The following is a 13,515-nucleotide window of genomic DNA, read 5'->3' as shown; positions in this document are numbered from 1 at the left end:
GCGGCATTCATAATACTCCACTTTAACCCTGTTATTGTTGAGATTTCCGGTCTTTCTGTGCCAGTGAATATTACTGACAAATGGAATATTTTTTTAACTAAGCCTATATGTAAGTTAGTCCAAACAAGTACGTAATCGTTTATTAAACGCCGCGTAGAAATAAGATTCGACTAGCGAGCAGAGATTTTTTAATAAAATTTCGTTAACGCAAAATTCAAAATCTGAAAATTGGGACTCGAAATTTTGGTGCCCGTTTAAGACTCGCCCCAAAACGTGGGGTACTCTTGAGTGTGGTTGTCCCAATCTCCATGTAGGCGTTCCGCCCACGTCGTGAATCTTCGATTCTCGCATCTCGTAGCTATAGCTCGTCAAATCTCGCTGGTTTACTGCTGCAGTTCCATACCAGGTATTATACGCTGCATTCGAGGCGGCGGTATATATACAGTTATCGCTGGCGCCTGAATCAATAGGGTGTTTTAGGGCACTGCTTGTTACGAGAGACGTGTCGGTTATATTCTACTGATCTGCCACTGCAGATTACCAAATTTGCATTACTTATACAATTCAATCAAGATGGGTGCAAAGATCAATGTTAGTATTGTCGTGGTTGCCATATACTCGCTGTACTACGGCTACATGAGCACGGCGCGCTGGAGCGCTATCAAACGGCGCCGTCTCCGTGCGAAACGTGCTAAAGAGAGCGGCGATTTGGAGACGTAAGTTGTGATTCTTATATGGATGATGATTGCACCTAACTTCGCATTGTTGTCTAGTCTGCGAAACTCATCTCCCGAAGAGCAGTTCGCGGTTCTGGTAGTCGGCGGCCGTTTCGTTAATCCGTTTCCGGAGTATAGAGAGCAAGGCATACTCGAATTTATAGTATGGAAGATAGTTGAAGTTATCCGTTGGAATCCGCGTGCTGGGGTTCCCCGAGATAAAGCATTGATTGCCGAACTGCTTCCACTCTATCGGCCTGATTTCGAAGTTCTGTTTGATACAGATAGTGTCACAGGACCTGGCGGCAGCGATCTTAAGACAGAAAGTAATCCGGAATTGTTGCCGTCTGGAAACGCATCGCCCATTGGACTTACGAGTTCGGTCACGTCCGCGGTGTACTACTCATCTGACACCGGGTCATCCACGAATATACAACTCGACAGCTCTACGCTGGCTGACTCATGGACTCCAATCAGTCAACGATACGTCATGTCTGCTCGTATACCGGCTGGAAGCCACGATGCACATTCACTTTCCGATACAAGCAGCAATACAACAAGTAGCGGGCCGCATTCGCCAACCGCGGATGAGACTGCTACGCGACCTATTATTCCCACGGGCATTCCGCCACGAGATGAGAGACTGACAGTAACCTGGATCGGACAGAGTTGTATATTCATTCAATGCCATGGGATCAATTTCCTTACTGATCCTTTGTTTTGGTAAGTGTCTTGAGACATTGGTGCAGACGGATCACCTAATGTACAACAGCGCCCGTATTATCAATTCGTACATTGGCCCGAAACGACTGCGGCCGAGCCCATGCCAACTCGAACACCTTCCGCGGATTGACTTCGTCTTGGTATCGCACGATCATCCAGACCATCTTGAAGACGACACGATCAGAAAGATCGGCAATTCTGCAATGTGGATTGTGCCCATGGGCCTGAGGAGATATCTCGCTCGGAAAGGAATTTACCGCGTTGCAGAATTAAAATGGTGGGATAAGATACCTCTTCCCGGTAAAGAACGTGACGGATGGGAAATCGCGTGTACCCCTTCCATGGTAAGTAGTCTTGAATTAACTCACCGTGCTCCTATATGTTGACAATTGGGTACAGCACTGGTCGGGTCGACATCTGTATGACTCGAACCGAACGCTATGGTGCTCCTTCTTGATATTGCACAATACGCGTCCCGTCATTTTCCACGCCGGCGATACCGGCTACTCGGCCGAGCTGTTCACCGGGATTTCCCAGGTCTACGGCACCGGTTGCGAAGTCGCGCTAGTCCCCTGCGGCGCTTATTCTCCTCGCTGGCATCTACAGCCTCAGCACGTCGACCCAGCTGAATGCGTCAAAATCATGATTGATCTCGGTGCAAAAAGACTGGTGGGCGTGCACTGGGCCACATTCATACTAAGCGACGAGCACTACCTCGAGCCGAAGCAAAAGCTGGAGCAAGAAGCCGTAGCCGTGGGCTTGCAGGACGCGGTCTGGGTTGCCGAGTTTGGGCGGACCATCGTGGTGCCGTATCGGTCGGCCGACGAGGCAGGAAGCGGATCTGATGACGATGCGGTGTTCAGATTGCCGGACGCGAGGGTGTCGGGCGTTGGGCGGCTGCGGGCCCTGGAAGGACGGCATACATTGATTTGGTAAATTGAAACCGCAAACTGCACTACTATGGCCCATCCACGCGTTTTGTACGGAGCTATTCCCGGCCACTGCCTTATATTTTGTATATTAAGCAACGCACTTGTCCAATGTTTGTTTTCGTGCCAGGTTACACCGGAGCCGTCAATTGAGTATTGGACTTTTCTCTGATTTAAATATTATTCATGGGATGGTAATATACCGGGACAGGACGAGGACGGGGCGTCAGGGTCATTTATTTGCTTTATTTGCTCTAATATAAATAAACAAATTCGTGAAGTTGTACGTATATGAGACAGTTTGTAAATGAATTGAATTAAATTAAATATGTACAATCAAATATGTGCAATGAAAAAATATACGATCGGCAAGTAATGACGCGGATTCATAACGCTATGACGCACGGTAGATGCTAGGAAACAGAACAACAAATTCGGAACACGACAAACTTATGCCCAAAGAACTAAACAACAGAGAAAGAGAAACAGTTGCTAAACCTAGTGTCACACAGCAGCAGCAGTTCTATCCATGCTATCAACAGACTTAAACGACCCTTGCGTATGAACATCTTTGCAAATGGTCAGCCCGTTGTTTAAACCCGACACGCCAATTATCCTTTCCAACCGCCGACTTCCTACCGGCCCACCAGAACCATCTGTCAATCCATGTCGTCGCGAAGTTGGTAACTGCTTCCGACTCGAAAGCGCCTCAAGAAAATGTCATCGTCCCCTCTGTAGCGGAGTCCTCCTGTATACTAAGACTCATCTCTGCAGAGGGGGTGAAAGGGGTGTGCCATGTGATTGAGAAGGCCGTCGTCCGTGTTTTCGGAAACGGTCATGTTGAGAACCTGGTCCGCGATCTTGTCGGTCGTGACTTCGATGGGTATTTTCAGGCCGATGGTTCCCGGCCCCGCGCCCGACAGCTTAACGGTAATCTCGGCCTCGTACTGCCGAGCAATCAAGCACGACCAAAAATTTGGCACCAAAGCGCGCTGTTTGGGCGGTGTTAGTGGGACGGTCGCGTTGAATGAATGATGCGTGTCGGATTCTTTCGCCCATTCCGGCTGTGAGGAATTCTGTGCTGTGAAGCTGTAGTTCGCAATCGTAAAACTCTCTTGGTACAATCCTAGCCGTGGATCCACCGCTCTTGATTTAGAATGAGGCATGTATGTCATTGGGACGGTAGCGAAATATGTGTAAACCCGTAGTTTGACCGACACCGACTCGACCTTTGGAATCACAATGTCCGACTTCTTGAGGTTGGCTAGATGAGAGTATGAGAGCGCTAGTAGTAATGGAACAGACTCGTTTTTCAAGTGGACGAATGGTTTTAGTACCGACGCCTCGAGCGCGAGATTGCCGATAATTGACCGACCGATTATTCCTTTTTTTAGCGTCTTAGAAGTGCGATAAAATCTCGTGAATCCACCGTCGGCGAGGGTAACCTCCTGACCCTTATAGTGGTTATGCGGGATGGTTTGGATATCAGGCAGATATGCAGCTATGACCGCTATAGACGTCGACGCGGCGTAAGGGACAGATTTCCGACTTCCTTTGTCTTTCGTGTGGATGACCTTCCCAACGACCTGGTACGTTATGTGGGCCATATCTGGTGAACAGTCATCAAATTCGGAAGCCAGTTTTGGGTCGCCGAGGGTCGACGGGAGGTGTCTGTGGCTCAGAACGCGGTCGCAGTGGCTCTCGAGTAGATGTTCCGGTAATACGAAAGAAAAGTTGAACTTGTACGTCACGCCAGCACGAAAAATCATGGGTGAAGGGTAATCACCCTCTTGTACTGGGCTTGACATTTTCAAAAACTGGCGATGCACTAGATTAGAGAACTGAGATCGGAAGCCACGAAGATATTGACAACGTACGGTATCCTTGGCCTCGACACGACTGCCAACAGCAGCGCTCTCGTTCCATGCCTTGGCTGTGCCTTCGAGTGCGATAAACATTTCTGTGAATTCGGTGTCGTTCTCTAGTGTCAGGATGACGGCGCCAGAAAGACAGTCACCGACAGTGTAGTACGGCTTCTGGTTCTCGACAACGACGGTCATGCCGCCGAGGGACGAACTGCGGCCGAGTCGAGAAATTAGAGCTCGCGGCGAGGATGACAGTGAAGACGAAGAGACAATGGATAGACTGGTGGCCGAAGACCCCGACGAGATTGTTGATGCGGACGAATCTGTCCGCATAGAGTGCAACTGCCGAAGTGATAGCGACGGCATGGAGACTATGGAAATAAAAATTGTAGCCAACACTTGATATCGATATGATCCTGCATCAATATGACCCTCTCGGTCTCGTGTTCAGAATACAAACCGGGGAGGTCAATTTTTGAAGAATGCTAGGTAGTAACGATACTTGATAATAAAAGCATTATGGCAGGGAGCGACACGAAAGATATATATGCGTGGTGAGCGACATGCGCCATGGCCAAGGCAGCGCAAGAGGAGTAATACAGCATGACTAATTGCCTGGGGCCCAACAAGCAAAGCGGGAAGGGGGGAGACAAAAGACCGCGGCACTAATTACATACGGCTGAGAGGAGCAGAAACGAGCCAGAAGACCGCGTGAAGACCAATAATGTATGACTTTGACAGCACTTTGGCGCTATAAGCGACAACTGCTCCTCCTTTATCAATCACCTCCTCGATCCCAAAATGGCCAAACAATTCGCGATTCGAAGTCCTTACCGGAGAACCCACTCAAATATTGAGTATCTCGTTTATTTCGTAACCACGTCGGGGTAGCCGAGGGTGTTGACACCGCCGAATTTCGCACCTGCATTTGGCTTTCGGCAATCTGTGCGGCTACCAAAGTTTACTAGAATGGCCCATGACTCATTATAACATTACGTCATGTCATCGTGCTACCTGGGCCTGTTCCTCTGAGAAGTGTGTCTTCTGATAATTAAGAAAGCAACTCACCGCAGGCAGTTTCCCAGTAGAATAATTTGCGGGAAGAGATTGTGGAATGCATGGAGATGAAATTTCTGTTCATCTCAGCTAGTCTTGTAAGTTAAGAAGAGTAGGTCGGATCACTGTTGCTTTCGAGAAGAATTAAAACGAAAACTAACACAACGTGTTAGAAGCGTAGGAGCAGTCACACCTACGCTGCAGAATAATATTAGCGTTAGTTTCTTGATTGCAGTATGTGTGTGTGATGTTTCAGCCATTTGCGTGTCGCAGAATATAAATTATTTTGCTGTATACGACAAGGAACCACCAAAATCTCATAACAAACCTATAACAAATATTTATCGGTGTCATTCAACACCGGTCATTTAATCAGTCTTAACCGCTAAATAAATCCTATGTACAAAGAAATACGCCGCCAAAAAGCTCACAGTCCCTGTGGACAGTCCATACACCACACAACCAATCAACGAATACGAAAAGAATAGTAAACCAGACACGAATCCCGACAAGTCCAATTTCGCGAAATAATACCAGATTGAATATCCAAAAATCCAAAACGCGGACCCGGTTCCGACTAAGAACGAGCGCCACCACCAGTTGTAATCTTCAGCACATAGCTGGAAATATGTTGTCACGATCGATATTTCGACAACTGTGACCATCAAGATGCAGAATGTCAATCCTAGGAAACCGTACATATAGTAATATCCTGTCTTGTCCTGCCAAACAGATTTAAGGATAAACAAGAGTTCAATCAGGATTGCCGCAAATGGAATCATTCCTCCGATGAAGATTGCAAACTTGAGTTTCATATACCACGGTGTTGGCGGAATCTGGCGCGGAATCTGCTTTATTCTCGTAGGTGACTCTATCGTAGGACGCATGAAGCCAAGCCAGCCTCCTAGGACGACTAATGGGACAAGAATGAACAGCCACATACTTATCAACACCACTAAGGTACCAAACGGAATCGCCGAAGACGACGACTGACTCCATGAGAAGAAATTCAACACAACAACGCAGCCTAAAAGAATTCCAGGGACGAGCATTGATGTCTAAATACTACTTAGCGCTTGCCTTAATTGCAGAGAATCATGTGTCTCACTCTTAGAGCATTTTTGAGCCACTTCTCACCCTTGAATGACTTGTACAGCTGCGAGCTGAAATATCCAGAAAAGACACTACAAACTAAGTTAATAACTATTCACACGACTTTAGGGTGTCTGTCGAGACTTACCCAGCAAATGCGAACAAAAACAAGGCAATACTCAGAAAACCGCCGCGGTAGCTGGGACTCAAGAGGCCCAATGCGGCAATAACTGTCATCTAGTGAGCCGGAGTATCTCAACATCGGTCAAGCAGACACTCACATAGAATAGAGAATGCCATAACAAACATCTGTACTCCTGTCCCGATCAATGATGCCAGCACGCCCTTGTGCACAGGCGGTCGGAATACATCCCCATGCACGAGCTTCCAACCACCAATATCCTCCGGCAAGTCCTTATCATCCTCGCCATGGCCTTCCTGATTGTACGTCTGAATATCACGCGACAGTGTCCGGAGCATTATGATAGCCACCACTGCCGTCAAGAACGACGCGATGACGAGCGAATTGATGATCGCCAGCCAGTGAATATTGTTGGAATCTGAAGAATTAAGAAAATAGAGGTCCCATCTGTCAGAATATTTGATGTCCAGATCCTCTTTAAAGTACACTGAGTATGAATATGGGATTGTCATTGTTTCTTGTGCGGGATCTAGTGCCAGCGGTTTGGCGTTGTCTAGCTTCTTGGGACATTGCCCCGGCGTCGCCCGAACCCTGCAGTCAGTCAGACAATTGATCCAATACATAGTAGATTATATAATTACATACGACTTGGGATACACTTCGAACGCGACAATAAGGTTCTTGCCTGGATTATTTCCATCCGGACGATATCTGATAATCATGGTAACATGGTTGTTGATGTACGCCACCTAACTTCAATTTAGCATCAAATTGCACGTCCATATGTCAACGCAAATACATCATTCTCGTATGAACCAAGCTTGAATCCTGCGGCATAATATTTTCGAGTTTTGTCCATAGACACGTACGAAGTAGCGCCAGGCAAATTATCCAGAATCCTAGAGACCAGCATCAGCCAATCCTTAGCCCACACCAAACTCTTCATTTCAAGGCTCACCATTCCACGACATACGAATTCCGAATCAACGCACTCGATCGCTCAATTCCCGCCGCATCAACCTCCACATCGCACAAATGCGCACAGTCAATATCTCGTCCCATTATAATACTATAATCTGACCCTGCAATCCTATCTCCCCGTAAAATCTCTCCCAAGTTTAGCCCGACGCGCTTCACATCTGGACTGGCAGGACACACGAACTTGAGATCGTAGTATGCGTATGGGAGTTGTGTCGAGTCCGAGGAAACTTTGTTGACCATTAGCGGGATAATTTCACCGTCTTCGTAGGATTTGCCTGAGCCTTGTAAAAAAAGGTTAGTATGATGGTAAATTAGAGGTTGAGTATAAACCAATTAGCTAGCAATTACTGACTTGGCATGCTGATCCCATTGCAAATTCCCGAGAGGGCAAGAAGCCCGCAAGATTCCATCAGCCAACGCATGACTTCAAACTCCGTCCGATTCGGCAAGTATCAGGCAATTATAGTAACCTATAAACTTATATCTTGTTGCGACAATATGCCGGCCTTGTATGTTTTGTGCCTGGAGCAACAACGCGTAAGAAATTAGAGCGCAATGGGACTGATGCGTACGATAAACTTTTTTCACCAAAACAATCACGTGTACCGTGTACGTACGCCAACGAAATCCGTGATAAAATTCCCTCATAGTTAGCCTCTAGCCTGTAATGAGTCCGTTAATCGTACGTGCTTGATTCTTGATTAGGTCTATATTTAAATTGTTTACAACTTTAGTCCTGCCACTGTACCGGAAACAAACATATTAGGTTAATTAGATGACCTACTAATAATGGCCGGTATTTATATGCTTTAATTTCCAAATTGACAAACTTTTCCTTTCAATAAAAATCTGGTGTACCTTATGCGAAATAATATTATAGGTCAGCTACCTTCTCAATTGGACTAAGCACAGATCTTAGCGCCCAACTTACCTCAGAGGAAACGGCATGCATAGCGTCACACAGCCATTATATGCGATTATATACCGTTTTGCAATAGGGCCATTCGGGATATATACGTATATTTAAGATTGCTCTATCTCAAAGTATTGCAAAACACTTTGTATTACACAGCCACCAGAACGTTACGAACAAAATGCCGACATGTGGTAGTCCCGCGCTGCATGCCATCTGGCAAGCCCATGGCAAGGAGACAAGCGTCAACTCACAGCCACTCTCTTACGGGAGAAGGGCGAGTAGCTCGCCTGAAGATTGAGTGACTGTGCTCGCATACGTATAGACTCTCGAGTTAAGCTCAAAAATCTATAGGAAGGAACATCCATTTGGACCGTTTTGGGCAAAAGTGGGGGGAAATCCTAGGGGGAAAACAAACGCCATTGGAAAATACACCATAAATCATCGATAGGTAGAAATACAATCCTATCAAACTTGTCAAGTCCAGGCTGACTTTATGCCAATGCGAAAACAAAGACAAAAAAGCGAAAACAAAGAATCCGGGAGGTAAAGCCTAACACTGTTCCCTTATGACGACGTCAAAAGAAGCCGTGACGGCACCTGTCACGTTTCCCGTCTGACTACCTTGGCACAGTAGCTTATAGAGGATTTTAGCCTGTCAAGGCTCACCTCCTGCTCCTTGGTGCCGTACCTCACCAAGCGCGCCAGCTGGCAACCCAGATACCCGCGTGCCTTTCGTGAAGGTATCGCTGGGATCGGACCAAGTGGCTATGGTTCTCGCCGTCTTGGAGCTAGTCCTACTCACGCCAGTTGCCCACATCATCAGCTGCGTTCAAGCGGGAAGATCACATTCGGTTGGTGATCTAACTTTAGCGTCTACAAATCAATACACATCCCACGATCTGTACAACCTGTGTGAGCCCATGCTATCATAGTAGAATTAAAGCTCGCACATTTGGACAAGGTTCGACACAATGGCTTCTAGGGTTAGGTTAGCCCTATGGAATAATGTAGACCATTGACTATAATAAAGTACATTTTAATATCGTACATTTTACATCTATACTTAAATCAAGTTACACCCCCTCAAGGTATGCACGCGACACCTCTGTCACTAATTTTGATCTCACCAGCTTAATAACCTCTTTAGCTGAAACATTACCATATTCTACTCGCCAGTCATCCTCCGCCATATCCGCGGCGGCCTCTCGCGTGGCAGACAAGCTTTTTGCCAAAAACTGGATGCCCTCGGTATACTTGCGTGTGTCTTTCTCCCATTGATACAGCGAATTCATGATAGCAATCAATTCAGTCGTCGGCAACGCCCGCGGTTGACTTCGATCTATCAGTGGCAGCAATTCGCCCAACAACGCACCAAAGAACCTGCCAGGCAAAAACCCGAACTGTATTAATGACGCAAGGTACTGTGCTGCTTCCACAATATCGCCCTCGTTCAAATGACCTTTAAACGCGAAATATGTGGCATATGGCGCGATAAATTCTCGAATCATTGCAGGACATAAATGCGGCGATACCAGGTACCGTTGCAAGATAGCATCTGGTAGAGTTAGACCCTTGAGTAAATTGGATTCAAGCAATTGCCAAGTAATTGCGCGTATCTCGAGGGAGTTTCCAATAGAATCCAGCCATTCTAGCGCACTGCCGACTTGATTCCGCGATAGTTGCAGCTTACTCCATGCCATAACTATTTGCCGCGCTTCAGTGTCGAACTGTAATTCTTTGCAAAGATCGAGTAATTCTGTCAATGTCGCCTCGGTGTCAAGGTACACATGCGTAATCGACTGACGGAGTTAAAACAAATCCCAGCAGAACATCTTGTATCGCATAAACGTACCTCTCTGATTATAGACAATCCTGCAGTTCCTTCAGTATCTTTGAGGTAAGCCACACCAATGAACCATGTCCCTGGATTAGCACAGCAATTGATCGCATGAGCCATGAATAACCAATCTCGAAAAGGTGGTAGATCCCTCATGTAAAATTAATTAGCATGGAGATTAAATCTACTACAGAACAACTTACAAAGTTTCGATATTGTAAAAATCATCCAGCATCCTCTGACGATCGCAAAAATCAGCAATATGCGCGGCCACGCACACATCTAATCGTTCCGCTACACTCAATGCCTACACGTAATCAGAAAGTCTCATTTGGTAACTCCAACTGATATGGCCCCAACCTTTGGAATATCACCTGCAATAATAGCAGCGCATCCAGCCTCGGAAATAACTGTCAAATCTACAGGAAACTCCGCCACTGCCATTTGATAATATTCCGGCAACCGTGACGGTGCTGGATCATGAAATAAAAACAACGCCGCAGTACCTTCTTGCCACGACTCCGACAGTGCCAAAATAGTGTCGCTATCACCGCGTAATATATTCGCCAGTGCAATGAGTCCTCTCCTCAACCTTGCATCCGAGAGCTTCGTACACTGTTCGCCAAACGCGATTGCACGTGCGCGCCATTGCCTGTGCCCCTCAAACGCTTTCGCCCCTTTGGGTGCAGTTTCCAAAATCGATGTCCCGGTCTGCAGCGCTCTTTTTGACTCAGGATCGGCGCATGGTATGCCTGCTTCTTTCAAACAATTTGAGCACTGGAAAAATAAACCACGCAGAGCCAATTTTTGCACGAACTCCCAAAATCCAGGTTCATCATATGGCACTGGTGTCGTCATAATATCCCTTGTTTCTTCAGTTGTAGGTCGGGGATCATATTGATTCAACCAGTCCATTACGGCCTCCGCTCTCATGATCCCTGGGTCGGCGAAATACGATGCGAATAGGCAATGGCAGACGACATAGGCTTCTGATAATCGTTCGTCAAATATTCGTCGCCGCGCCGCATCTAGAATCTCGAGGAATGTAGTTGCGTATTTGGGGAGAATGTTCTCAGATGGGTCCATTGGTTCCCCTATTTGATCAGCGTCTGATAGAGCTCTGTATAACTCATGCGAATCAACGACAAACTATATCGCATGCCGGATTAGTCTCATCTCATACGTCCTCATCCAATAATAATACCTTTGTATACTCATCCGAATAAGCAGAATCGGGAATCTCAGCGGGAAAGATCTTCACCTCGTCAGGAACAATAGGGACTTGATCTCCTCCATCCACCTTCTTCCCATCGATCCATGCAATACCGCTATTGTAAAGTGGTGGCAATGTAAACTTTAGCGTTCGCTTCCGGTCTTGCCAATCTCGCAATCGACCAGCAGCTATAGGAGCATCTGGCAATGTATAGGTGAACACACTGTCATCCTCATCCTTCATCTCTTCTTCGGCCTCAGACGTATCACGTATGCCTTCTACAGTAGTAGTTCTTCCACTAGCAAGAGGAGACGTGAATAATTTGGTGATACTACTACTTTCTTTAGCGGGTGTTCCCATGGGTCCTTCAAACGTCGAGAAAATTGGTCGTGGACCTCCGAACGATGGTGAAAATGACGTGGGCCCAGCACCTGACATTGACGAAGGCGTGGAGGAACAGATTGGTAATTATTGCTCCACGTTTGGGGTATGGCGAGAATGCCGAACGTTAGATCGTGCGGGTTTGTTGATTTCGTTCAGGCGACGTTGATCGCGATGAGGTGACGTTTTGCGAAGTTCGCACGATTACCCTCCACTTGTAGACAAGATCAAGGAATATTAGCACCATGAGAGAATGCTACTACAATAATTCATATCATAGAATATCTTGGGTGCTGAAGCACGTAGAACTTAAGTTATTTGACCAAACTGCCTTGATTTCAATCTTCAAATATAAACATCCAGCTTACATACAATACCCACCAACTTTCTTACAACTACATAGTATATACACGAGATCTCGTCTAATCATCGTCCACTAAATCCGCCTCTTCAGGACTTTCCGGGGGAATATCGGGTTTCCACTGCTCATTCGGGTGAATAGTCACCGTCTGCACTTTCTCCTCCGTTTGCTCGATCATCCATTTCACCAAGTCGTCAACGGCAAGTACAGGAGGTGTGCAGGCACCAAGGCAGATCGGACACTTCCACGAGGCCCGCGAGCACTCGAGATAATTATACAAATCAAAGCATGTAGCATGCTGACACTGCACTGCTCGTACAGGTAATTTCATGCGTTTCTTTGATAAGGGGCAGGTTAACGCAAGCTTATACGAAGATGTTAAACACTGAATATCGTCACTGTCGTCATCATTCAGGTTTGTTGCTTGCGGACGAATGGTCTTCATGATTTGCTCTTTGGCGTAGTCGACTTCGATATGTTTACTCTTAATCATATCGATGACTTCTTCGCGAGTAATGATCGGACACACCTCGACAGCGACAGTATAAGTTTTGTCGCGGAATCGATCCGGCCACCGTTTCATAAGAACTCTTAACGTATTGTAACCCGGTCGAACAAGACTCGATAAATTAACGGGCCTATCGTTGCCATGTTTCACGATGAAAGACTTGTCGTTAATCGTGACCCCCATATCAGTCCAGGATACTGTCTGGTCATTATCTCCAAGATAACCCCGCAAGTTAATCATGATTTTCCCATGAATGTATCCAGCTGTTCTCAAACACTGTGCGTATTGCTGAGGCGACACAGCAAACTTCACGACCATTTGCAGATTCTGACGGCTGAAAGAAGACGGAGAAATGTACTTTATAGCAGGATAAATATAAAAGTTGCTACGCTCCCTTTGTGTCGTCTTGCTCTTACTCGTCGACTGCGAAGATGGAACGTTAGTAGACAGCTCGTGCGCGTTAACGTGTAGAACATTCGAGCCCATGAAATTTGACTGGTGGGATTGGAGCGGTAGGCGCTGCTGTAATTGTTGCCAATATGCAGCCTGTGCTAGAGACATCGGTGCAGTCGATGCCTGGCTTGGAGAAGAGGCGATCGTAGGAATTGCGTGTACGACAGGTTCGCGAATTGAAGTAGAATGGCCAGCGAATCCACTTCCAACGACAGCCTGAGGGAGTTCCTCTGCTATTAGTTGATGCTGTTGCTGTTGCTGTTGCTGTTGCTGTTGCTGTTGCTGTTGCTGTTGCTGTTGCTGTTGCTGTTGCTGTTGCTGTTGCTGTTGCTGTTGCTGTTA

At 46.7% G+C, this 13,515-nt stretch overlaps 5 protein-coding genes across 5 annotated transcripts in view; 1 reads left to right on the top strand and 4 right to left on the bottom strand.

Moving 5' to 3' along the window:
- The first annotated feature begins 298 nt into the window (after positions 1 to 298).
- Positions 299 to 2,668, top strand: V1508DRAFT_417824 (beta-lactamase superfamily domain-containing protein). The gene is made up of 4 exons (XM_066940391.1): positions 299 to 716; positions 774 to 1,439; positions 1,489 to 1,783; positions 1,839 to 2,668. The coding sequence occupies exons 1-4, from the start codon at positions 574 to 576 to the stop codon at positions 2,373 to 2,375; spliced, it is 1,641 nt and encodes a 546-aa protein (XP_066795648.1). The 5' UTR covers positions 299 to 573; the 3' UTR covers positions 2,376 to 2,668.
- Positions 2,669 to 3,123: 455 nt separating this feature from the next.
- Positions 3,124 to 4,599, bottom strand: V1508DRAFT_355062 (uncharacterized protein; the record flags this gene model as incomplete). Its single annotated transcript, XM_066936942.1, has 2 exons — positions 3,124 to 4,185; positions 4,246 to 4,599. The coding sequence occupies 2 exons, from the start codon at positions 4,597 to 4,599 to the stop codon at positions 3,124 to 3,126; spliced, it is 1,416 nt and encodes a 471-aa protein (XP_066795647.1).
- Positions 4,600 to 5,525: 926 nt separating this feature from the next.
- On the bottom strand, positions 5,526 to 7,854 carry V1508DRAFT_417820 (uncharacterized protein). The gene is made up of 7 exons (XM_066940390.1): positions 7,482 to 7,854; positions 7,323 to 7,422; positions 7,169 to 7,272; positions 6,663 to 7,114; positions 6,530 to 6,611; positions 6,398 to 6,473; positions 5,526 to 6,347 (listed from the first exon to the last, which is right to left on the bottom strand). Exons 1-7 carry the CDS (start codon positions 7,742 to 7,744, stop codon positions 5,658 to 5,660), a joined length of 1,767 nt encoding a protein of 588 aa, XP_066795646.1. The 5' UTR covers positions 7,745 to 7,854; the 3' UTR covers positions 5,526 to 5,657.
- A 1,639-nt stretch (positions 7,855 to 9,493) lies between these two features.
- On the bottom strand, positions 9,494 to 11,908 carry V1508DRAFT_397613 (Nup85 nucleoporin-domain-containing protein; the record flags this gene model as incomplete). The annotated part of the gene is made up of 5 exons (XM_066938164.1): positions 9,494 to 10,219; positions 10,273 to 10,408; positions 10,461 to 10,564; positions 10,618 to 11,406; positions 11,462 to 11,908. 5 exons carry the CDS (start codon positions 11,906 to 11,908, stop codon positions 9,494 to 9,496), a joined length of 2,202 nt encoding a protein of 733 aa, XP_066795645.1.
- Positions 11,909 to 12,153: 245 nt separating this feature from the next.
- Positions 12,154 to 13,515, bottom strand: part of V1508DRAFT_461980 (uncharacterized protein) — a 2,978-nt gene continuing 1,616 nt past the window's right edge. The window contains exon 3 of the mRNA XM_066942822.1: positions 12,154 to 13,509. Within this exon, the coding sequence (XP_066795644.1) occupies positions 12,274 to 13,509 (1,236 nt within the window). The 3' untranslated portion in view covers positions 12,154 to 12,273. The remainder of the gene's footprint in view (positions 13,510 to 13,515) is intronic.

Source organism: Lipomyces doorenjongii, assembly GCF_038497915.1.
Source record: "Lipomyces doorenjongii strain NRRL Y-27504 unplaced genomic scaffold V1508scaffold_26, whole genome shotgun sequence".
Taxonomy (NCBI): Eukaryota; Fungi; Ascomycota; class Lipomycetes; order Lipomycetales; family Lipomycetaceae; genus Lipomyces; species Lipomyces doorenjongii.
Note: the sequence above shows the minus strand (reverse complement) of the source record. Positions and strands in the feature narration are given on the sequence as shown.